Source organism: Fundulus heteroclitus, chromosome 15, assembly GCF_011125445.2.
Source record: "Fundulus heteroclitus isolate FHET01 chromosome 15, MU-UCD_Fhet_4.1, whole genome shotgun sequence".
Lineage (NCBI taxonomy): Eukaryota > Metazoa > Chordata > Actinopteri > Cyprinodontiformes > Fundulidae > Fundulus > Fundulus heteroclitus.
This window is the reverse complement of record NC_046375.1, coordinates 20,713,866-20,741,129: the sequence shown is the minus strand read 5'-3', so window position 1 is coordinate 20,741,129 and position 27,264 is coordinate 20,713,866. Positions and strand designations below refer to the sequence as shown.

Sequence of the window (27,264 nt, the reverse complement as noted above, 5' to 3'; positions counted from 1 at the left end):
ATGCATTACACACCAAGCAAGTTAACATGCTCCAGTTATACAAATACACACAGTGTATGCCGAGGTTAGAGCCTGTGGAGTTTGTCCAGGTTGTATTGCAGCCACTGTGTATCTGGCCCTTCTGTGGAGCTAAGGCGCGTTGGCTACAGTCACAGTTGATTTTGGCCTAGTTAGACCATGAGCTGCCTGTAGCAGCTCCCACTGTAGAGCTAGCTGTGTCATCTAAGAATGGGCAATAACAGATGCACATCGGAGGCAAAGTGCCAGCCAGACATCTAAATACCACACTGTCACTTTTGGAATATTTATAGGATTCTCGAAAACCATACTCACTTGCTTTTGGTACTTTGCATTGCTGACTTTTTCTGTTAGTTTGTGGTCTATTTCCGCTGTTGTCGCTTTGGAAAATGAAGACTCTGTTGATTACAAATTGAAAGTCAAAAAGAGATCTGTGTAGGATAGACACAAGTGTTGTTTTCTTTACATCCTGTCTTTTGACAAACATTTTTTTTAAAGACAATTAAGTACAATAAAGAAGGCAGTTGACTATCTAGTGTCTTATATCGGAAAACATTTCCTTCTGTTTGAGTGCCTCAGCTCTGATTTATTTAACTTAGTTAATTAATTTCTTTACTGAGATTAAATTTTGTTTTTTAAGGTTATATATTCAGAGCAACTTTCTTTCTTCCTCTTCTCTGCATTTTAGTCCTACCAAGCCACACCTGTGGCACCCCAGGCCTTATTCCAAATGGAATTATTCATGGAACGAGGTACAACATGGGGGACAAGATCCGATACAGCTGCGAGTCAGGTTTCGTGCTGGAAGGTCACAGTATCCTCACATGCATCGTATCACCTGGCAGTGGAGCACAGTGGGACTTCCCATCACCGTTTTGTCGAGGTACACTTCCTTTTTTTGCTTCCTTCCTTTTAAAATATTATCACACTGTTGCTGATTTATGACAGAGAGAAAAACGGATTATTGCTAATCTGGTTGAATAAAGAGTTTCAGAGGAACCAACTCTTGCTTCCCTAGCTGCATCTGTAGTTTTAAAAGTAGAAAAAAAAACTGTGGGGGAAAGTATAATAATAAGATATATAGCGAAGGTCATACGAATTGAAGGAACTTAATATGAGGTCATGAGCTGAAATATGAGGAGCCCTAGTGTATTGATGTTCTTTAAAACTCATAAAGGTCTGACTCCAATTACTCTACAAACTATAGTTTAAACTGGATGGAGACCAAAATCCCCAAGCAAAGACCCCTATTAATAATCTGGCACTTCACAGGCAAGAACATATATGTGAATGTTAACACTTTCTGAAAGAGTCGGTGTAATTGTTAAGTAGTTTAGTGCAGGATTGGTCAGATATGTCATTTGTGTATATTTAATGTGTTTTAGTGCCAACAGAATATTGCTGTGCTTGAAAAGTGCACAACATCTTTATTTTAGTAGATGTTAATTCGGTTGTAGTTGTGAAAAAAAGTTTTGATTATTTTATCCAAAGAAAAGTGAACTAAAGCCACTAAATAGCTATTGAAATCAACAAAACATAAAAAATAAGAATCAACAAAACATAAACACATTATTGATTTAAGTACAATATGCTATACATATTTCTTATTATTGTTTTACTTCCAATGAGCAAGGCTTTTAAACATTTTTAAGTAGTTTAGATCAATACTACTTCAGCCTTTTAGAAGATATTTGATATGCTTTATTTTTATTTTGGCTGCTTTCTAATCTAACTTATTATCTGTCCAACTGTTGCAGCACATATATTGTGCAGTGTGCTCAACAATGAGCAAGTGAACCAGCTGACACATTGCGAAATTTCACCCTGCCAGGGCAATGCATGCATGTCCATACATTACTATGATAGATAGATGGATAGATTGCTGTGTTATATTGTAAATTAATTACTTTACAAGGCAGTGAACAAACAATCGGGCTGCCATTTAAGTGGATCAATACTTAAAACACAGACAAAAACCTTTTTGGTATGAAGGAAAATATGGAGTTCCACAAGGCTCAAGACGTTTTCCTACCCTTTTTTTATTTATTCATCTATACATATGCATGGTTTGTCTTGAAAAAAACAAGAGGACACAGGATGTTAGTTGTCATACCTATGTTGATAACATCAATTTACAATTCTGTCTCCTGATGACCGACATCAGATTGATTAGTTTTTAATTGCGTGTTATTTTACTGTTTTTTTATCTCCAGCAGTCCTTGGGCGAAAGGTAGGGTACACCCTGTATAGGTCACAAGTCCATCATAGGGCAACACAGAGACATGCAGGACAAACAACCATGCACACATCCTTGCACCTAAGGGCAATTTGGCGAGACCAATTAACACAACAGTCATGTTTTTGGACTATGGGAGGAAGCCAAAGTACCTGGAGAAAACCCACGCATGCACAGGGAGAACATGCTAAATCCATGCAAACAGACCCATGGCCAGGATTCGAACCTGGGACCTTCTTGCGACAAGGCAACAGTGTGCTAATCTTTTTAAAGGAAAAATACAATATAAGAAAAAAGCTAATAATTTTAGCTTGAACACATATATTTAAATAAACTGCATGTACTTTCAAATATCTGTATTATCTTTGTTTTTGTAGACAGAAAAGAATGTGAAAAAATTGTATCTTTGTGACATGCTGCTTGTAGCACTGACCCTATGCTACATAACCAATAAAAAATCTGAAGTATTCTGTCCTATTCTGACAAAAACAAATAATTTGAGTTCAAGAGACATTTTATGTCCGATCAATTCACAAGTGGGTTATTTCACCAGACAAAACTATTTTTTTCTGAAAGTGGCCAAGCACTGAACTAAAGAAAAATGACTGATAAACACCTAAAGCCTAAAGACAAACTGTGAATAACCTCCAGAAAGCCTGAATAAACATAAAAATCACTATAAAGTTTTACAGGCATTGATGGGTCTTCCTTAAAAGCTAAAGTGAGGAATGAATGAAGACTTTTGTACAACACAATACATGAGTGAAAACCTCAAAATGTAACAATGAAATCAACTACATAAACCAAAGCTTAATTTTTTGTTACAGGGAACGAGTTTCTGTACAAACAAACCTTGTTCAATAGATGATACAAACTTAACAGTTCAAACCTGAAAAAATTGCTGAGTTAAGAACATATTGCATTGCAATATATGATGTATAAAATAAAAAAATTACTAGCTGAGAACATATTGCCGAGTTTCCTTTCCTATGCTTATTTCTATGTTCATGCCTTTCATCTTTTACCAGCGGAGGGAGCATGTGGAGGAACGTTACGAGGCACCGCAGGTTCAATCACCAGCCCCGGATACCCAGCAGAGTATGACAACAACCTGGATTGCACATGGTCAATCCTTGCTGAACCCGGGGACACTATCGCTCTTGTTTTCAATGACTTCCTATTAGAAGACAAATATGACTTTCTGGAAATCAGCGGGACAGAAGCACCAAGCATATGGTAAGACTCTTGTTGTAGACAAATTTCAATACTAAAGGCAAAAAAAAAAAAAAATGTCGTTAAGGAACCAGGAGTTACGGTGGGAACCAACAGATCTGGCACACTGAGCGGTTTGAACACAAAGACAGAAAACTGATGTGCACAAGCACCATTGACATTTAGATTGTTAGTTAAGGTATATATTAATGCATCTTTGGTTATGAATCAAATAAATGAGTGTGAATATAACTAATGCAAAATTAATGGGTGTTGGTGCAGCATTTACAAATCAACCTTGTTGTTTGTTACCAATGAAGAGAACAGATTCCTCCAGTTTTAATTCATTTATTATTTAAAGAAAACTAATAATGTTGTTGCGGTGGACAGATACAAATGCTGATTTATTAACTGCGCAGGAGTCCTGTTGAGTTTCCTGACTTGTTCAAGTCCCATAGAGCATGTGATAAATTGTCATGTTTTCGCAGCCATTTTCTGCGGTCGAGTTTGAAAATGGGCACTTCAGTACACATTCTACTTTTTAAATCGGGAGCATTGCTGGATATCCCTTTGGTTTGCTCAGAAAATCACACATATCCATCAACAGCTTAGACCAGGCCGTGGAAGCAAGGAGACATGCACATGTTTAAGCATTAAGGGTTTTCACAATTTGATGTCACTGAGAAATTCTTGTCAGTGTAAAGCAGAAAAGGAAATTTGACCTCGATAATGACAGATTTCTTGGATTAAATCTGCTCAGAAACGTGTAGTAGATAATTAATTTTATGCAGTTTAGGGTTTGTTTATGCTCAGTTGCTAACAGTGATTCACAAATCAATAAACTATCTTTTTAAAAATTGCAATACCCTGGAAATCCACATGTTGTTGTTTCACATTAGTTTTGGAATCGGAATTATCCTATTTCAAAGAGAATGCATCCATCATATTTAAACCTTTAACATATAGACAATTATGACTGTCTGTACTCAATTATCAAATGTACAAAGCTTTTTATGAAGCAACCATGCCTGGTTATATTTTATCTGAAAATATTGAGGAAATGTATTACAACTGCAGCAACACATTTTTTAAGTTTACCATAAGCTCTCTGAGTTATGAATGGATCTCTAAAATGGATTTTAAAGAATACCCTTTTCCACCCTTGTGACTTTGAACAATGTCGACCATATGTAAAAATAGTTTGTGATTATGCCTTCCTATGGAAACAGAATGAATTTGTCAACAGGCGAATCGGTGGCGCAAAGGACACGGGAAGAATAGCGGTAAATGGAAACAAAAGGAAGGGAGAATAATTGAGCATTAAGCGCTGTCACTAGAAGAGCAGCACACATCACCGACTGTATTCTCTTGATACCGTTGTGTGTTTATGTGTGTGCATGTTTGATGTGTGTCACGCCTTAAGTGGCCCTCTGACAGGGTAAGCTGTTGATCGTTTCACCAGAGTTTGACAGATTACACACACTCAACTACTCAAACACAAAGCCTGGCTCTGACAGTGTAATATTAAGGGACTCCTGTCAGCCCACCCAACCGCAATGCAGGGGGAAGATACGACCTTTAGCAGTGAGATTACCCTCAACCCGCTCGCCCCCCCACACCACACCACATCCAACCCCCACCCCCCCCTCCCAAAAAAACAAAAACAAGTTACCTTTGCATTCATCCTAATCGGTCAAATGGATAGAAACCCTGTAATCAATCTATTGTTCCTATTTTGACAAGCCACCACAATGTTGTTAAAAATTTAGCATCAAAAATAAAAAGATTTGAACTATAGGTAAATAAAATACAAATGGAAAACATGTGTTAACTCAGAATAATACACCGACATGACCCAGAGGCTTGAAGAGCCGCTTGGCACATACAAATGAAATGATAAAATGTGTGGTGAACTTTTTCTCCAGACAAGGCCTTAGAAGTTGACAGACATTTTACTGAGGGATGCGGTCAGGCCATTTTAAAAGTGACTGACACCTGACATGACCACTCTGACGGGTCCTTTCTGTTTATGTGGAGCTTCTTCTGATTGGTTGTCCCAAAAGCAATTTCCTGTTTCATGTTCCTGTCTGGAATCTGGCAGGGTTGATGTGATGCCGTATCTGTCACATACACATACCCACAAATATGTGAACGGACAAACACTCACATAAAACATGAAACCGAAGCAGCACTGGCAGACTGGGTTTTTGGACTCCTTCACAAGGCAATGGATATGACTTAAATGCTCAGTCTTTTCATAGTCCTTTAAAGTCCACATTTGATAAAGTTTTGCCCTAATACCCTAGTATCGACTGCGTACAAAGAAGTAAACTGAAGGGGATTTTAACAAGTTCACTAACTTCTGCCTGTTCCTCACTTTGTGACAGGATATCAAGCTCAGATGAAAATATTGCTTGAACATGAATATTTTGGTTGTAGTTCCTCCTTTATTCTCACTAAGCCAAACATACATTCTAATCTGTGTCAAAAATAAGTTTTAAAGATCTTCTAACCTTGACTTTCACATTTAGCCCAAATGTAGCCTAAGGGTGGCCGAGATGTGTATTAACATTTTATTTTTAACCCAAAATTGCTGAGGAGTTTATTTCCAGTATATATTTTAAATCATTTAAGTTTTTAGTTGCGGTCTTAAGAGATTGTATGTGTTTATATATCAACGTCCCCTGAATGTTCTAAAAGACTCAACGAGGTTCTGGAGGAACCTCAACATCATTCTTAGGAACAATTTTTCCTATACAGTTCACAGTGTTGCAATTAAAGGGGCTTCTTCAATTACAAAATATAATGAAAATGTGTTTTATAAACATAATGGGCCCAAGGTTTCCTAATAGATTATTACCTTAAGTCTTTTGAAGTTAGAGAAACAAGTCCCCCACAGGGAAGAAAGCTGACCTTTACTTATCAAATATGGCTTCTTCTTATACTCTTCCCCGGTCATGTTCTGATTCTTTTGGTGATAGAAGCCAAGTGGAGCTATGTAGTCTGTTATTCAACAAAGTGCACAGTCTGTTCTGACACTTTTGAATGGACCCAGCAGTTATATTTTTGCCAATTTGGGCAGCAGTACCTCTTATTGGATAAGACAACAGAGGCCAGCTTTCGCTTCCCGCCTACATCAATGTACTTTTCCATGACAAGGTCAGGAACCAGCGTTCCTGACCCTGACATGGACAGCCAGTGACAAGGGAATCTGTCATCACTTGTTTTCCTTCATTCAACCACTCTTGTTTGGTCGTGACCACTGCAACACGAACAACATTTTTTCAAGAGCTTCATTTGTAGACATGCTAAAATTCAACTGCCTACCCATCACAAATTGGCTCTTGAATTAAAGATGAAGTGGCAAAAACAAAGCCAAATTTTAAAATAGTATTTTATGTTCCAAAGAGAAAAATGTAAAGAAACAAACAAACATTTAAGATTCGAACTGAATTGTATGCGAGTGACTAAAAGTTATGCCATAATTGATTTATTTTTTCTTTTACAATTTACAATTTTTCCCATTGTTGCAGCACAACTGGTTCGAGGATATCCATAGAAGGCTTTATTGCATAACATCAGCTCTTTCCTGGTTACTTCATGGTCAACTAATCCTAATGTTTTCATTATAAGCCTTAAACACAAATGTTTTAATCTGATATGAACTTTGTTTTGTTTTATGGTCTTAGGTCTAGAATCCCTTCTCCTTAGTCTCTACACTATAACCTCTACCCATCAACTTAGTTTCCATTCTTTTTCATTAACCTTTCCAATATTTTTGCCCTTCCCTATGCTCTCTCAGCACTCCCTCTGGCTATATTACCTCTTTGTTCATCTCTTTCTTGTCTCATTGTGCTCTTCCCTTATAGGATTTCAAGGCAGAATAAAACTGTTTTTGTCATTGTCTTTAACAGCATGGATCCTTTCTTCAAATGCTCACTCGGATGACCAACTTGGTTTCATATTTTGTCCCTCTTTTTTGTTCCGTAATGATACCTGCATTAACTAGATTTCTTTAAGCATGTTTCTTAGTTATGAAATTTCCTTTAATTGCTGCAGTGGATTATGACTTCTATAGGCGGGACTTTCATGGAGACATAGATTTGATTTGAACAGACAAGGAGAATCTCAAATTAGTCACTTTCAGATTTTTGTTAAACCTGATAAAATGTTTATTAATTAAATAACAAATGAAAACAGGCAGTTTCACAGGGCAAGCCCAGTGTTATGAGGACTTTTTTCTATTTTGTTTCTCATAAGTATTGTTTTTATAACATAATCTTTCTTAGTTGTGGGTTTTATAGAAAAACATTGCTATTTGCTATTTTTTGCTTACATTTTTTGATCCACTGTATATACGTGGACACACTGTATAAACCTCATGCACCTTTTCCTCCATTTGGCACCTTCTTTTGATTATTGATTCGATGTGACACGTGAATTTCTCCACTGTGAGATTAATAAAGTCTATCTTATTTTATCTTATCTTATCTCTTATCTTATCTTTCACAGTATGAGGGTGATAAAAGTTAGCTCAGAATATCGTTTTGCTGATATTTGCTCATCAGCTGTATGTGACACATCGGGATCCATGTGAACACCTGTTTCTCTCTTCTCACCATCTCAAAGCAAGGCTTCATACTGCACATGCTATTTGTTCATCCACAGCAGGTGAAGCAGGAGTTGCTGGTTCTCTGCCTGAAGCCCCTGAAGAAGCCATTGTACATGGTCATGCAGGCTTTTAGCAAAGAATTTGCAGTCCAACCTTTTCTTATTTTACCTCCATGCCATTCTTTGTCAGCAAATAAGATCCCTTCTCTTTTCTGTTTTATTCAATAATTTTTTGTCAGGTTATGACTCTATAACTGAGGCACCAGGTGAAACAGATTGTAGTTTCTTTACTTCGGGAATGAGTGATTTTTGTATTAAGAGAAAAAAAACAGCATATTTCACTCTTTCTTTTCATCCCTATATCCTTGTGGTCCATGCTTTATATTTGTATGTAAATATCTAAAAGGAGACTTTCCACATCCAATCATGGCTAAAATGATGTTTATAAAAGAGAGGGCCACATATGCAGAGCTTTATAAATGCAGAGAGTAGAATAAATAGGCTTACATCTGCCATTGCCGCCAAACACAGTTATGCTTTAATACTTCTGAACTTGGTTCTATGAATTCTGACAACCATAGATTTCAATGCTAAGATTCAATGTTAGGATGCTAATCATTGTGATCATAGCAAAAAACATCATTCCATTCTTCATTGTGCAGCTCAGTGATTTATAAAATAATATAAATTGCACTTCAGATTACCCGACATTATTATTATTTATGTGCATCCATAATCTTTTTTCTGATATTTAGATTTAGCATGCACCTCAAGCACAATAAGTGAACCTCTATTTAAGAAGCCTTAGCGATTTGGGGCTAACTGACCCTGAAGTTGACCATCAACATTTCTTTCTAGATGTATTGCTTGTTTCTTTTTTGTGTGTTCAATACCAGCTTAAGAAAAAGCTAGAACAGAAGGATTACTAAACTGAGTCATACTATCATACCCAGTAGATATTAACCCTCACAGGACTTGTGCTATTGTGAGATTTCAGACATATGACCAGAACTCATATCTATCCCACATTTTGACTAACCTTGTCCATCTGCTGGCCCTTTCATGGCAGTCCCAGCCAAGCTTTGCCAAAGAAATGGGCTTAGACATTTCGCTCTCTGTCATGCATCTTGCCTGTTTTCCCATTTGTTCTCCCCTCTTGTTCCTCTGTTACATCTCATTTCACTGCTCCCTTTAGATCCTTAGCTTTCTCATCCTCTCCTGCTGTTTCCTCTTTTAGTTCTCCTCTTTTTATCTCCCCTCCTCCTTTGTGCAACCACCAGTCCTCTTTTACTCTTTTCTTCTTTTTGCAACACTTGTCCTGTTATTACATTTACATTTTAAATCATGTTTACTGCCTTTGTGTGTGTGTGTTTGTGTGTATGTGTCTGTCTGTGTGTCTTCCTGTGTAAATGCGTGGGTGTGTTATGAGATTAAAAGTAGCTTTGTAGCCCAGTTTTGCTTTGAACACTTGAAGCAAACAGCTATTTGTTGTGGATAATGTCTTTTAACTTTTCAAACTTGCATCCAGTCATTTATTTTTATAGTGTTATTTTGTGTCACTTTATAGATGTGAATATCAACAGGGACTAGCAATAAGTGTAACAATGAAACAAGGCTGCAGTAATGTATAGCCAGGAGCTGAAGCCAGTTGGGAGGTTACGGGCAGAGACAACAGCACCCCAGTGGTAAAAAAATGATGTCTCTTTCTTGGTGCTCATGTATCAACAGACAGCTGACAGCCTTACAATAGAGAAATTCTGTGTTTGGCACAAAAATGTGAATTTTATGACTGTTATTCTACGTTTATTTCGTGACTGGGTTTCTTATGTTCTGTTCGTCTTTCACTACTGTGGCCTTGTGTTTTGTCTGGCTTAAATCTTTCTATAACCTTTCCCATAGCCTGGTCCACTCTGTATGTTCCCTTTATCTGAATGACTTAGGCCTTAAGCTGTCAATATGTATCTGTTTATAAAACATAAAATAGAATAGTTGTAATTCATTTTTAGTACAGTTATCTTTTAAGCAAAGATATGGTTGCATCAATTGTTCGAGCTACATTATGATATTAGGTTCAATCTCTCCAAAACTTTCAATCAATGTCTAAACCAATTCTGCAGGGACTAACATGTAGACAAAACAGCGTTGTCAGAATGTCAACTATTGTTTGTCAAAATTTATTTTACCATCCTCCCTGCTCATGCCTCTTTCTCAGGATGAAGCATTGCTGCAAACTTAAGATTTTAGATTGTCTGATAGTTTTCTCAAACTTCATTTGATTGTTTGGCCACAACTGGAATGTTTGTGGACAATTATTTCTGTTTTTATTTGCCAAAGAAATCTTTGGGCAGAATCTGAGCTTGAATATGACCAGGATGAGTGTCACTTGATCTGGGCTTGTTTTTATTTATAGTAATCCTTGAAATGAGTTGTTGTAATTTAGTGCTGTGGAAATAAAGGTAATTACTTTGAACCGGATAAGTATTTTTTTAAAATCTAGTTCCTTCTCTCTTAGATAATGTACTTGGCTTAGATGAGAGTAATGCTGAAAGCTGGGCCTATCTGATAAGTTAATTTTTTAGTGTCATGCTTTAAACGTAGAAGACTCATTAAATATGTGGTTCATTCAATAGAAATCTTAACATATTGATGTGTACGCATATATATATTTTTTTTGTTTATTGAAAAACAGAACAATTTGATTACATGTCAACACTAACAATCACAATGTTCTAATCATTGAGATGCAAATATAAACAAAAATGTGTTTTTTAGCTGAGGAAAATGTTAGTTGCCCTATCCCCTCATAGCTAGTGTGAGCCCTTTTGTTTGAAATAACTTCAGTAAGAAGCTTGTGACAGCCATCTACCACTCTTTGACATCGGTCTGTGTAAAGTTTTGCATGTGCAGCACATTTTAACTCATTGCACAGTATCTCAAACAAATCAAGATCTGGGCTTTGACCTTTCCCAGAACTTTTTTTTTTTTTTTTAAATCTCAGGCAGTCCTTAGCAGATTTACTCTAAAGTTTTCGGTCACTGTCCTGCTTTAGCGTCCATTTGTGCTTCAGCTTTGTTTTAGTCTTTTGTCAGGCCTTCTCATAGAGCAAAGCTTTCCTTCTTGGATACCTTCCATGGACGTTAATCTTGTGCAGTCTCTTTATCAATGTAGAGGCATGTAAATTCAACAGTAAAATTAACCAACTGCGAATCCCATGATGATGATTTAGAGTTCCCAAATCCTTGCTTTAGCATGTTTCCATCTGATTTCAGGGTGAGCTTGCATTGAAAGCCAGAGTTAGACATTTTGACAGTTCTACCTTTGCTGACGATTTTCTATACATTGGAGAAGCAGATTTAAAATTCTCTCGTACTTTGTTAAATCCGTTACTAGATTCATAATCTGCTACAGTCTTCTTCTGAATGCCTCGGATAGCTCTTTTAATCTCACCATGGTGTTTACTCTCACTTCAACTTTGATGAGCAGAACATACTGAAAGTCTAAGGTTTAAACTGGGCAGACATCCTTCAAAATACTGAGTAGTGATGTTCTAATCATGTGCTGCTGATGTGATAGGACTTTGTGTGATTTTAGCCATTTCAGGGGGATAAATAATATAATTTATTTCACAGCAGAAATTGCATTTTTTATTACATTTACCAGGTTATTTAAAAAGATTACAAAATATTATTCATTACTAATGTAGTGTACATTTTACAGGATTTTTAAATCTGATATGACATTTGGCATATGTAAAATACACACTTTTATCTTATTTGTTTTAATTCATTTACATGATTGTATATGTGTGTGTTCTAATGTACACCGCTGTCTGCATGGATTTGGTACCTGGTGAAAGATTTAGTTTTTAAATAAAAAAAAATGTATATTCAAAATTCCGATAAACTAGTTTCAGTCATTTAACAGTTCAAGTTCTTTCATACATATTTTTTCTTTGTCCAATCCTCATCTTTTTTACCATCACTTGACTGCTTCTATCCTCACTTTCTCATTTATCTTTGTTCTGGGCAGTCTGACATTAGCAGTGATGTGACTAATTTAGGTTTGCCTTTTTGTCTTCTGTTTTACCACTTTGACCTCTGCTCACAGCTACTAAGTAACCTCTCTATTATCAATCATTTGAGCTACTCCCTTCTCCCTTCACCTCCTCTCACGTGTTTTCCATCCGTCAGTCTGTCTTCCTCTGTCTGTATTTTTCCAGGCCTTCTTTCTTTGATTTTGACAAGTTCTCCTTCTCCTGACAGATAGAAACTGCTGTAGATTTTTATTTCAAGCTTGTCCTTCATGTCTTTGCTCTCCTGTCCATCTTCAACGCTATCCGAATCCCGCTGAGCAGCCTGTTTCATTTCTTTCAATGTGTCCCTCTTCTTTCTTTCTTTAATCAGTCTTTTTTTTCTTTGTCTCTCATCTGGTCTTTTTTTTTTCTTTCTCTCCCTGCTTTTTAGTCCAGTGACATTCCGTCTTCCTCTTTCTGTCTAACCTCTTGTCTTTTTTCTACCTCACTTGTCAAATGTCTGGGCCAAAGCCTAAATAATGGAAATCAGAATTAGCTTTATTTGGCTATGATTTTTATCAAGGAAATTTAATTTTGTTACAGTGTTCACAGCATACAGACATTAGGTATAAACATTTAAACAGTGTGTTTCTTTTTGTTGTATGCAAAGAAAAGGAAAAAGATTGTGAGTTTGTGCAAATATGCCTATTTTGATTCACAGTTGTGTAGCTGATTGCTCAGGCTGTGAGGTGTTCATTGTGTTCAACATATTTACAACCTGGGTGAACAAATTGTCTCTACGGCAGCTGTTTTTGCAAATAGCACTCTGTAGCACCGACCTAAAGGTAAAAGTCTAAACAGAATGTGTGAGGTCTGCATAGATGTTATCTACCGTTTCTCTGACCCGAGACCTGTACCATTCCTGGACAGAGGGGAGGTCATCCCCGATGATCCTCACTTCAGGCCTGATTGTTTATTGCAGTTCTGGCCTGCCCTCTTTTGTGGATGAGCTAAGCCATAATGTGATGGAGGAACATTTGACAGACTGTCGACTGTGTAGAAATGACCAGCAGCTGCTGTGGAAGGTTTTACTTCTTGAGTTGCTACTGGAAGTACAGTCTCTGCCGGGCCTTCTTCCGAACAGTGTCTATATGTGAGGACCATCTCAGGTCCTGAGAAAGGGTGGTTCCTGGGACCTGAAAGTGATCCACAGTAGACAGTGTTTTTGAGGGTGGTGAGGCAGTGGGCAGTGTAGGGACTGTTCTCTGGAAATCAACCATCATCTTCACTGTGATGACAGCAGCAGTGAACCAGCCGATCCACTTCATGTCTAAATGCAGACGTGTCACTTTCCTGGATCAGACTGATGACAATGGTGTCATTTGCTAACATCAGGGGTTTCCCAGATGTGTGCCTTTGATATGGAGTCATATGTGTACAGGGAGAAGAGGAGTGGGGAAACAACACACCTCTAGTGGGCCGAGGTAGTGCAGGGAGAAGTGGTGACTGTACCATCTGACGTCCTGTCTGACCACTAAGCAGTTTGGGTCCAGGGTGTCCAGCAGGAGGCTTGTGAACGTCTTCAGATGCTTCAGCAACAGTTTTTCAAAGCGTTCCATGACCACAAACATCAGAGTGACAGGTCTGTTGACATTTAACCCCTTTGGGAAAGGGATGATGATGGATTAAAACCAGGAGGGAACCTTATATAGCTCCAACGACTTTTAAAGATCTGATTGACGATGGAGGCCAGTTGGTCAGGGTGGGCTTTCAAGTACCAAATGTGGGAGTTTTTGTATTTCCTTATACATTGTTTCCCCATCTTGCTGATCTTCTCACATAATGACTTTATCTTTTTAATTTAGCAAAACTACATCATCCATCAACATGTCACTATTAATTATCCCCATTTTCTCCTTGCCCTTTCTGTATCTCCTTTTTTTTTCTCTACAGTAGCGTTTAAATTACTTCCTCATTAGTTTGGATGCCCAAGATGGTAATTATGAGAAAGACATCAGACAATCAGGATAAACAAGTAGCAAGTGCATTAGGATCTAACTGTTCTGAGAAGTAATTTTTTATAGCTAATGCACAAATGTACAATTTCCTAAATATAAACATCCACCCATCCATCCAACCATCCATCCATTGTCTTCAGTTTATCCCTATATCGGGTCACGGGGGAACAAGTCCAGGAGGAAAACCAAGACATCTCTCTACTCAGCGACATCTTCCAGCTGGTTCTGGGTGTCCCCAATGCGTTCCCAGGTCAGACAGGATATATACTCCCTCCAATGACATCTGGGTCTTCCCACGGGGTCTTCTCCTTGAGTGTTCTTATCAGATGCCCAAACCACCACGAGTGGTTTATTTTGAGGTCACTGGGATAACAGAGCTCCTCACCCTATTTCTCATTCACACTAAACGTGATTCTAGCAAAATTTTCACATGCTGTTGCTCATTTGACATTTCGCCAACAATTCGTGTTGCCAATGGGTACAACGCTCCATTCACTTCATTCGCATCATCACGTCATCAAATAGGAGGAACGTATATCCACTTGCCTGTTGTCTATTCAACTTAACAGGGCGGACCAGGATTTTACAGAGCGAGCCTCAGTGCTGTTTTTTATTGTTGAAAGCTGAATAACGGCGCTGGCGTCCCTGGGTCCACCAGATCCTCCAGAAATGGCCTTGACCAGCTTTGGAGCTAAGACAGGAGCAGCAGGGAGAGCAGAGCAAGAGGACAAGGAGAGACAGCACTATAAATGAAATGGCTTTTTTAAAAGCCATCCTAAAACCTCAAAGAGCATTCCTTACTTCATCCTATTTCGAAATATATATTTTTTTCCATTTTTATTGAAAAAAAGCTTTTGACTCTACTATGCTCCTTCACCGTATGTCACAACAGCAAACAGTCCTTGATTGATTGACGCAATGCAAATGGACAGACAAGTTACGATTTTTGAACTTTTGTTTCACTCTTGCTTCAACTTAATCATGCTATTCGCATCGCTAGAAACGCAACCTTAGCATTGCTTTGCATGCCCTCGCTCCTGAAGGCGTCTTTACATCGGGATTCAATTAAATTAAATTTTATCTTTATAGTACCAATTCACAACACATGTCATCTCAAGGCACACAACAAAGTCAAATTCAATCAAATCATAGACAGATTGGTCAAAAAATTCCCATGAAAGAAAAACCCAGTTGATTGCATCGTCTTGACAAGCAGCATTCACTCCTCATGAAACAGAGTAGAGCCACAGTGGACAGTCGTCTGCATTGTCGATGCCTTTGCAGCAATCCCTCATACTTAGCATGTATGAAGTGACAGTGGAGAGAAAAACTCCCCTTTAACAGGGAGGAAAACCTCCAGCAGAATCAGGCTCAGTGTGAATGGTCAGCTGCCTCGACCAACTGGGGGTTAGAGAAGACAGAGCAAAGATACGAAATGCACAGAAGCACCAGGATCCAGGAATACGTTTTATGTTATATGGTAATAGCAGATGAAAAACAGGTCAAAAATGACCCATAATGCACCACACAAGATCTGCACCTCGCTTATTCCACAAGGGAAAAGATCTGGTCCACTGTTCCACCGCCGGACCAAAAGCCGCATTACTCCTCCTGAAGGAAAAAAGCTAATTAACCTAGCAAGTTAATGTAGCATTTTTTTTTTACATTGTTGAACAGAGCAAGTGTATGTTGAGAAAATGTCAGCGTGACGTATATGTAGATCTTGCACAGTCAACTATTTTGTGGTGTCTTTAAAAAGTGTATAGCGTAAACCTTTCTTACAACAAAGAAGGGAGACGTATGACAAGGATTTTTGATATGTTCTTTTTTGACACATGAAATTTAACATTTTAGCGAAAAAATGTCAGACAAGAAAAATAAATACCCTTTTTAATGTCTTTTTGGAATAAAGCAGGGAACTGACAGGTAGACTAGCTTACAAAATAAATTCCTGGATGTGTTGGTAAAAGCAGGGAATGTATAAGGATCTTGCCTAGGCAGTTTAGAACAGGAGTAGGATATACAGTGTCTTGCAAAAAGTGTCCACTGCAATTGAACATTTTCACATTTTGTGACATTAAAACAACAACTGTTAAATGTATGAGTCTCAGATTTTATGTGCTCTTTATATGCAACAAAATAAAGTGTGTAATTGTTAAAAGGGTACAAAGGTAAATAGATTTAAAATCTTTCACTAATGAAATCTGTGGCCCTCTGAGTTAATGGTTTGTCAGAAATGCTTTGATACAGTTACAACTTCAAGTTTTTGGGATATGTTTCTTCCAGCTTTTCACATTTAGAGACACAATCATTTATTCTCTGCAATACAAAATAGCCCAGTCTGACTAGATGGAGGGCATATCTGAACATCCATTTTCAAGTTTGCCAGAATTATTTTTGAATTAGATGTCACAGGTTGTAGACCCCTGTTATAAGCTCGTCAGAAATAAAAGGAAACCTTTCCTATGTTCTTCTATAAATAAATAAATAAAGTTGTTACAAGTCTGTATTTCACATTTGCACTAAATATTCATAGCTGAAATAGCTGCAAAACTGACAGCAAAATCTTAAAAATCTAAATTGAGCCAAATCTGGTGTCTGAACTATTTAATGTTTAGGAACCCTGAGCTCACTACAGTAGTAGTTTTAGACTTTGACTGGGTCATTCTAACACGTAAATATATTTTTGGATCTTATAGCGCTGGCTGCCTACTTAGGGTCTTGGTCCTGCTAGAAGGTGATCCTCCTCTCTGGCCTTGAGTGCATTATTATTATTCCTCCGACATGACTGCGATGCCCAGCCTTAATCCTTTTAAGACAAGGTTTTTGGCAAAGCAAGCTGAAGACAAAGTATATATACAAGGATTCAGCAAAGAGAAGTCGTGTTTTGTAACCTTTGTTTTGTGTTATGAATTGAAATACTGAACGTTATGCAGCCCATTAACTCTACTCTTTCCATCAATTGTCACCAGCTTCCCTGATGAACAGCATCCACACAACATGACGCTAACATCACCTTATTTCACAGTGGGGATAATTAGGTCAGGGTGATGTGCAGTACATAGAACTTTGCATGTAGGCCAAAAAGTCAACTTTGGGTCTCATTTGAATAGAGCACCTTCTTCTGCGCGTTTGCAGTTCAGCCTACATGGCTTGTGGCAAACTACAATTGGGACTTGTTATGGTTTTCTTTCAACAATCGTTTTATGCATACAACTCTTTCTAAAATAACAGACTTATCCAGTTTCACAGTGGATAGTTTCCTGCAGACAGATTCACCTGCTTGATTGCATTTCTGCTCCTCCTCCAACGGTACCAGGGCTGCTTCTCTGATTAATTTATCTTCTTACTTTGTCTTTTAGTTTAGTTGGATAGCCATGTACTGGTAGGATTGCAATTCAGCTAGTCTGTCTGTTTTCATATGATGGATTGAACAGTGCTTACTTGAGTTTGTTTTATAACCTAACCCTGGTTTAAAATTATCCACTACTTTATCCCTGACCTGTCTGCCCTGATCCTTGGTCTTCATTTTCAGTTTGATCACTGCCGTTTTTTAACAAACCTCTGACGTTGTCGCAAAGCATCCCTCCATCATCTACACCTGCTTATCTTTGCAGGGCCATTGGGTGAGAGGCGGGGCACACTTTGGACATGTTATCATTCAATCACAGGGCAACACAATGATATGCAGGACAAACAACCATACATGTACACACTCACTCCCAAGAGTAATTTATAGAAATCAATCAATCTAACAGTCATGTTTTCAGACTGTGGGAGGTAGCCATGGGCAGAACATGTAAACTCCATGCAGAAAGCGACATTCAAATCCAGGCTATTTTTGTCACAAGGCATCAGTTGTAACCGCTGTGCAGCCCTTTCACAGTACAGCTATATACTGAGTTCAGATTGAACAAAGACAGACTCCTTTAATACTTAGGTGACTTCCAAAGGCCATTGGTTTCTCTGGATCTTTTGTAATTTGCATGCAACACATTTCATGATCTGATCAGCATGAATGTAGAAATCTTAAACAGACTACCCCAATAACTTAAATTAGCTTAGCAGATATTTGCCCTCATCAGTTCTGTTAGCTTTAACCAGTTACCCTTTTCAGATAACTATTTTTACAGTTACAAAACCTGGTATTATTGTTGTTAACACACTCTTGTTTCATCTTTTAAGCCCTTTTACCACCGCTCGCATTTAGCTCCAAACACTTTCCTCATTTGTGGCTTTCCCTCCTTATTCTGCTTTTGATAGCCACCCGGTATACTTGCAGCACAAAAAGTGTTACTGTAGTAGCTCTTGTTACTTTAGGGATGTTGGCAGAAGATATTTCTTTTCTCTCTTACATCATGTACCCTTTTCTTCTAGTTCATCATTTTCTCCTCTTTTATTTTTATTACTATTGCTCAGGTTGCCTTTAGTAACAAAATGTGCATAAAGTTAAAACTGATGTAATGCATACTGAAGGCTAACAGCTAAAACAGACTTCTTTATGTGGCACCATTCTCTTCTAACATTTCTTCGCTGCCTCTTTTTACCTCCTTTGCTGAACTTTTTAATTTGCCATTCTGTTCTCTCTGGTAACACACAAAATAACATTTTCCTTATCAACTGTCTACATTTATAGATTGGACAACTGTAAAATTATCATGTATGTGACTGATATAAATTGCATTAAAGGAATTTTTGTTCCTGGGGGTGAGGTTTAAGACGTTGCATGAATTTGGAATAATATCATAAATTTGGGATCATAAGTTCTGATTCTCTAAAGAAAGCAAAGGTTAAAAATAATTTAAAAAAGACTATAAATTGAGATATACCAGGTTTTTACCCAGTATTATAATATGCATGCAAGTTTCACTATCTAGCAATTTTATTTGTTTTTCTTTAAACAAATATATTATGGTGATTGAATTTATATTAAATCGATCAATTATGTCACATCAACATCCTAAAAAGCTTCAGTACCATATTCCAGTATTTTTTGTTTTGTTTTTATTGTTAATTTTAAGATCATTGATGCCCATGACTTAAAATCCCTTCTTGCTTATTTCTCAACTTCTCAGCATCATCTTTTACATCATGGCCATGATTCATTTAACTTTCAAGCTGCATCTCATTATGTTCTGCTCTACAGTGTGTGAGCGACTGATTGACAGGCATGAGAAAAAAGACCATTTAGTAGACCATAGCAAATCTAATTATATGTCCTCTCCAACCTCTGATATTGATTGTGTTGACTCTGTTTTATGCCTTCCATCTGCTTCAACTTCCTGCTAACAGAGCAGCTTGAGCTGTTTTGTTATAAAGAAAAATAGCTGCAGAATATTTTTGTCTCCTTCCAAAGATAAATAAATAAACACAAAGAAATGCATGAAATAAAGATTTGTCAAACACTGTATTTGAATGCAACTCAACCCCCTCCCCTGATAGGTCCATATCATTGGTGCTCAAGAAAACAAGTGCATGTTATCAGAAAAGGCAAAGATAAATACATGTTTCTTCTTAATGCAGTGAATTGTACATGCCAGTTGCATCCATGGTTCTCATTATTATAAGGTCTTTTTTTATTACAGGCAATCAGAAAGAGTGGTGTTTTCCATACATAAAATACATGTTAAATGCTACAGAAAACTGCACAAGATTTTATGTTCTCTTTCATAAAGAGTTTATATGCTTAAAAGAGCACCACTGAAAGGTGTGACCTCTTATACAGCACACAAGGTTAATTCATCCACTTTCGAGTCCCACTTTAAAAAGTGTACATTTTCCAATATTAGGATTAAAGAATTATGCTGATTTTTAGATTAATTTATCCTGTAGTTTAATTAAGTATATTTATTGTAATACTTTCACAGCAGTAGCAGGTATCTGTTGTGTTTCTTGAGCACAGCTAAACTGCAGCTGTACAGCCCACCAATTAAGTTATATTCATTGTTGCATTAACCTGGTTTCAGAAGTGTTCACGTCGTTTGTCAAAGCACATATTCATTCAGTCTTTTCTGCAGGATTCTGCCAGCATACCACATCTTCAGTTGACAATATTTACTCACTCTACCTCGCAAATGTTTGGCAAATTTGTTGAATTGTGAGAACATCTCAAGTCCTCGGTCCTTTTCAGGCGACCCCAAAGATTTTTCATCAGATTTAGTTTTAGACTCTGGGTAGGCCATTCCAAAGCTTAGATTTTCTTCTGATAAAGCCATTCTGTTGTTGAATTGGATGTATGCTTGGGCTCACTGTGGTGCTGAAAAATGAAATTCATCTTCAGCTTTCTATCAGACCCCTGAAATGGTTTGGGTCAAATCTGAGGGGTATTATGAGCTGTTCATGATTGCATCCAAGTCAAGACATCCAAAAAAAAAAATAAAAAATAATAATAATAACATGAATATTGTTGCAGCAAGTAGAATACAGCCATTAATTAATTCCCACAGCTCCTCCCTGAGCACATGAATTATGCAAATGAGCAAAGCCAGGGAAAGCCAATAGTTTTTGATGTTATTGTTTCAGGTTAACAAGATTGACAACAATTGATGTTAAGCATGTACCCAAGAATGTTGAAACTGGATGAAAATATGAATAAATCAATATAAGGATGCACACACGTTAATGCTACCAGGCTATTTTAGCTTTTTATTTTTGGTATTCTTTCGCTTCTTTTTTGCAGTTTATATGTGTTGGAAATATTTCAAAATAAATGTGGAAAAAGTCTTTGTAATGTTTTATCTGAATATCATTTTTTTTACATCATGTAAACTTGGAACGCCTAATGAGGGTGTGTACACTTTTGATACATAGTAGCATATGTTGACAGATAAGGACCCCCATATGACAGAATTCCCATTTCTGTTCTGCATCATGATTACTGTGTCTCCTGCTGTTCGTGAAGCATGTATATTAAGAACATTTTTCACAGCAGTGGTCGATTCTTCTTCGATCTATAATGCTGCAATCTGTAATTACATGGCAGTTCTTTCCTCCAACCATTTTCCTGCACTCAGCGTGCATTCCTTTGTACCCAAAGCTGAAATATATGAAGATCTTCTTTCATTCAAAACCAATACCTCCTAGCTTCCACCCCCACCTTCTAGGAGGTTTTCTATCTAAGCTTCTGCATGTTATTCACTATTATAAAAAAGGCAGAACTATGCTTTGTGGCAATTACATATTGCTATATGTTTTATGCAGAATGTGAGGGCTGTGCTTATGTGTCCTGTTGAACAGCTTCAGTCTTGTTCTAGAACTGTTTTGTTTTAATTTTTCTGGTCTTGTTCTGTATTCTCAAAAGTGCTATTTGGATAATATAGTAGTATTTCACAAAATACTGTTTCTTTTAGTGTTGCTATTGTTGCATGCACAATATACACACACACACACACACATTTATACATATATATATATACATATATATATATATATATATATATATATATATATATATAGATAGATAGATAGATAGATAGATAGATAGATATTTATTATTTTTTTAATAACTTAAATTGTTATATTTGTTTTCTTCCAGGCTGACAGGTACAACTCTACCCTCACCGGTGATATCGAATAAGAACTGGCTTCGGATACACTTCACCTCAGACAGCAATCACAGAAGAAAAGGATTTAGTGCTCAGTATCAAGGTATGTTATGCTCTTTTCAGTTTTATGACTTTTTTTCAGTCTTGGTTTTCCATATAGGGACATAGAATTTTGTTTGCAAGAGGAGGGGTGTAAACAATTTATGTTTCGAAAAATCACAAATGCTTTTAAAAAGTCAGATTTTTTTAAGACTCAATAATTAAAAGTAATTACTGTTAGGTTAAAAGTCTATAGATATACAGTATGTTGACTGTATGTTGTATTCTGATTTTAATTTCATTCTAATATGTGGTTACTCTAAATCTGATTCCAATAACCAATCTTAACATTTCAGTAACAGTCAGTTTATCAATCTGTTCCATCACATCTTATAACACGTGGTGGGTTAAGAAAACTGAGAATGCAAATTGCATACTCTTTTTACTGTGAAGTGTTTTCAGCCTTGTCTTTTTTTTGTTTTCAGCTATCCTTTTCAATTTAGTAAATATCTTGTTGCTATCACAGAATGATAAATCTCTCTTTTTGTAGCTTAACTTTAACAAGCTGCATGTATATTTGTATTCCATGACAAAACTCTTCCTCTAAATCTTCCCTACTGACATTATCTGAGTGTATTTGAAACTTGGGTTCAAGTATTTATTAAAATCTGTTTTAATTACCTTTTACACAACCTCAAAACATATCTAGATTTAATACCTTTTATGTTTAAAAAATAAAACAATGCGAAATATCTGGAATAAAAAAGTATATTAAATATTGGTGTACTATTTACACCAATTTACAAAGAGTAGTGAATAACGTAATATGTGTGTAGGTATCTTCAACCTGTGTATCCCCTGTACAGCAAATGGCTCCTTTAGCCATGCACAGTGGCTCCTAATAACCAATAGAACCAAGCAGGGTTTTGATGTATAAAAGCAATAGGAAAGCATTTTTTTTTCATTTTTCTTAGTTTTTATTTGTTCGCTTTTGTCTCCTTCAATTGCACGGGATGTACGTTTTTTTTTTTTATTATTTTCCGTTTTACAAAAATATGAAACATTACATTCAAGAAAATTGTAATAATTAGCTATTTTTAAAACTTTGATGTTTCCCTTTGTTTCACATCCTTAAAATAAATGCCATTATCACACAAATTGTAGTTTTTTATAAAACATGCTAAGGTATGGTTTTAAGGTTCTTGTAGGTATTGGAGGTATAGATGAAGTTATTTTGTAAGTGGAAAGGCACAACTAGTTATGGAGTTAAAAGGTTGCTAACCACAGAGCTGTCAATAACCTCCCATAAGATGTGTCCTGGTTCTAAGTTCAGCCACAGTATTAGAAGTGCATTTCAATACATAAAGGGAGACAATAATTTTTCTAAATATTAAACAGAAATGACTTTGACCAAACAATACTGTGTTTTATTGGTGCTTTATGAAACTTAAACTGCATACATATTATAAGTGTGCACTGACGATATTTGGTCAAGTGTGCTTCTACAAACCAAGTTTAACATGAAAAAAAATTAAAGCAATGTGAGATTGTGGATATTTAATTAATACTCTACACAGCATTTAAAGCATTTATCGAAGGCTGTATTTCCTAAATCAAAGGACCTGCTAGAATATTTATGGTTATATGATAACATATGATTTTGCAGCATGGGCTTGTAAAGGTGCATGTTAGTCTCCATGTGTCTGTTCAGGTATAATTGGCCGCCCCTGTCACATGCAACACGCTGAACCAAATCCTGTCTGTCATCCACTGTAACTGAAGTAATTTCCGGGCTTTTTCCTTTTATGCTGTCTCTCTCTTTTTCTCAGTTATCGGTCTGTTGCGCTTGCCCTCGGTGCTTTTCTTAGTGCGTGCGTGTGTGTGTGTGTGTGTAAGAAAGAGAGAGAGAGAGTGAGATGTGTTTTTCATGCCAAGCCTGTCTCTCAGTGGAATGTAGTGTAGTTGTTACACAGATTTTTTCCGTTATCCTCTGCAGCGGTGCCACTTAGTATAAAGTAGATGGAATAAATTTTAATGACGCTTCTCTCCTACTTTTTTCTCCTTCCGTTTCTTTAACTGTTTTTAATTGATTTTCATATTTTTCCCTTATACTTTACACATTTTCCTATCATTGTATATGTTTTATGTTAGATGTGACATTGCTTGTGAAACTGGATTATTGCACATAGGTGAACTCCAGCAAATGGCATCCTAGGGGGAAAAAGTGCCATTGGAGAAGACATACAGCAATTAAAGTTTAATAGAATATGATTTATAATTAACTGTATAACCTTCTTCTCTTCCCATCTCTGCAGTGAAGAAAGCCATAGAGTTAAAGTCCAGAGGAGTAAAGATGATGCCCAGTAAAGACTCCAGTCACAAAAACGCTGTCTGTAAGTACTCTATGATCTGCCTTTTGTGTGTAGTATAAGATGTTCTTTACATATATCTTTTAGACATTTTAAACTCAAGTCAAACCAGACCTGGCAACATGTAGACACACAGTGTACAGAAGGACACACAAGGTGCATTTATTTTTCATGTGGCAGAGCCTGAGATTTAATTTATTTTTCAGAGAAGTTGACCTTCTTTGAAACAAGAATTAGGAGCCATTTTATATTTTTGTATTTTTTAGCTACAACAAGAAATATTTTTTTCTTCTCAACCAGAAAAGAAATTGAGCTGTTAACATTCCTTCTTTTTAAAAGCTGCATACCAACCACCAAAGCCAAAAAGAACCGTTTTATGTGGCCTTTGATTGCTTTTTACTGAGCAACAATGCAGTACTTGTGAAAAAAAATCAAGAAAAGAATAGAGTTTTACTATACCTATCTAAAAGTATACTTTTAGAGCAGAAGTACAATGTCTTTTCAGTTCATTCATATTCTCCCTTAACATACATTTATTCAGTGGATAATCCAAATGTGTTTTTGTTTTACAAATTTACTCAATATTCATATGTCGGACTTTTTTCTCCTGTTTGAATTTAATTAAAAGGTAACTCACTCCCATGTTAACATGAATGTCTAGTGCTTTCTCCATATGCCGTCATTGTTTTGACAAATTACTGCATATTTGTTGAACTCCTGCTTTTGTGTCTAAAATCATCTGTATGGGTCATCTTAAGGCTTAACGAGTGTCTTACATTGAATTTCCAATCAGCATTGGTATTGGTTCGAAAGATATTGTGACGTCTCCCAGAGAAACTGAGTTTGATAGCTCTGCCACTGTATGGTATAAAAGCGGCTCCATCTCTTGCATTCCTTGCATTCGAATTATAGTCGAAATAGTAATCTTTGCAAAATTTCAACCAATTTTTCCTGTTAGCGATTTACATATATATATATATATCGTGTTTTGTACTCTTGTTTGTTGGGATGGGGAGAAAGGGTAGCATAGTGTGTTGCCTTAAGTCTTGAGGGATGCACATTGGCCCACCCTGTCCTCGACTACCTCGGTAACACCAGCTTCAGGCATTGCTGAGTCAGCACCTTGAGCCAGCGGCTCGAACTGAGAAGGCTAGCCCAACTGGGCTTCTCAAAGCCTCCCTCAAACCGACAAGGAGCGGTGAAAAAACCTCCACCTCAAAAGACAGATCCCTAGCAAAACCACCAAATGTCGCCCCTGTCACTCCATGTTTCCACATGTCGCTTTCCCTCTTCCTGACTGTAGCCCAGGGCCCTGCTTAAGCCCCACCACTCATCCCCACACTAAACTGTGTCTTTTGGAACCACCCGCTTTGGTGGCATTTTTTAAAATCTGTCTGGGGGCAGGGTTATACCTTTACTATTGGGATGAGTTACACTTTAATGTTGACAGTAAAGCACCTTTATCTAGGAGTGTGAATAAAATTATTTTACATTTCTTATAATTCATTTTTTACCCTTTAATCTTTGTTTTTACGTCAATTACATAGATATTTGAAGCCATTATCAAGCCACCAAATGTCATACACCTCACCTGGCCAACAGCAATTTGGCCTCTAACAAAGTCAGACTCATCATCCCAGTCTTTGGGATGGACAGTTTCTAAAGTCTTGATTAGGACAAGAATGCTACTAAACCTCATCCAAGCTTTGAAAATTACTTAATGTTGTGTCAGAATCTGCGTCTGAGGAAATATAAGTAAAACATGGCTCAGGTCCTTTCCATACTATCCTATTTTCCCTAAACATACTTTTAATTTTCCAACATTTGCACATTTTATTCACATTCAGTAATTTTTTTAAAGGTCCAAAGTAGAGAGTTAAAAAAACAGGCTTATGTAGACATTAAATAGTGGGATTTTGTGAGGTAAGTATATGGCAACTGACTTTGTGCATGCCTGATATTCTTTTGTGTGCTGGAAACTAAAACACCACAGGAGTCATTTTATTTTAGTTTTTCCACACCCTTCTTGATTTTCTCTAACCCTGATGTCATTTAAGTCTGATCATGTGTTGAAAAGGTAAATGATCCAGAGAGGATAGAAGCAATGTCAGCAATAAAACAAGCTGCAACTGTTTGTTGGGTGAATCATTAGCTATGCACAAAATGTTCTTCTGTATTCTAATATGCTGTTTGGCATTCATATTTCTTGCCACCTACTGTTGTGACATGGGTATTTCTTAGTTTTTGGGTTGTGATTCAGCCTGCTGTCTGGTTGGAGATATGTTTCTCTAGCAGTGCAAAAGAAAGCCTCCCTCCAAAGAACACTACCAAATTCGCTCCCCGAAACCATCAGACTCATTACAGTCTTTAAATTGCATCTCAAAACCCACCTATTTAAATGTGCTTTTCTGTAGTATGTGATTATTACAGTGTTTCTTTTTATATAGTTTTGTAAGGCGTCTTTGAGTGTTCAAAAAAGGTGCTATATTATTATTGTTATTAAATGACTGAAAACTTTCAAAAGTAAGATAGCCATTATATTCAAGCAGCACTAATTAATATTCGTGTGGCGCTCCCCCTTAAGGACCTTTGGAAAATAGCACTGTCATAAACACTGGTTGCCTTCTGTGTGCCCCATACCCCAGAAGTATATCACGATAAAATGTCTGACGAGGGGGGTAGTATTATATATAAAATGTAAACTAGTGCACTGTAGCTTTTTCGCTGCAAATTGTTACATTTGTATAAGTCAGTAAAGTGTGAGTCTGCCTCTAAAACGTTTTTCATGGTGCATGAAGCGACAGTGGAGAGGAAAACTGCCATTTAACAGGGAGGAAAACCTCCAGCAGAACCAGGCTCAGTGTGAACAACCATATGCCTCATCCGACTAGGAGTTAGAGAAGATAGAGCAGAGACACAAAAAGCACAGGAACACACACTGATTCAGGAATAGTGGATGATCTGTCTCCCCTGCATGATGTCAAAGCTAACAGAACACCAGACCAGGTGTACCTACTATGAAGAAAAAAAAGAGAGAGAACAAAAAGTTAAAAGTTGAAATAACAACAAACAATGCAAATTGGAGAACAGTAGGAGAACTCAGCAGAGTGAAAAAAATAGATCAATTTGGCAATATTCCAGAGGTGAAAAAAGGAAACCCTGGAAACTTGTTTAATATGGGATTTCAAGGACATGTTGTACAATA

General features: G+C 37.0%; 1 protein-coding gene across 1 annotated transcript in view; it reads left to right on the top strand.

Annotated features, from left to right (window-relative positions):
• csmd1a (CUB and Sushi multiple domains 1a) overlaps positions 1-27,264 on the top strand; it is a 176,537-nt gene that overhangs the window by 90,576 nt on the left and 58,697 nt on the right. Inside the window, exons 3-6 of the mRNA XM_036147619.1 lie at positions 707-901; positions 3,283-3,490; positions 21,642-21,754; positions 24,006-24,083. Coding sequence (XP_036003512.1) covers positions 707-901; positions 3,283-3,490; positions 21,642-21,754; positions 24,006-24,083 — 594 coding nt within the window. The remainder of the gene's footprint in view (positions 1-706; positions 902-3,282; positions 3,491-21,641; positions 21,755-24,005; positions 24,084-27,264) is intronic.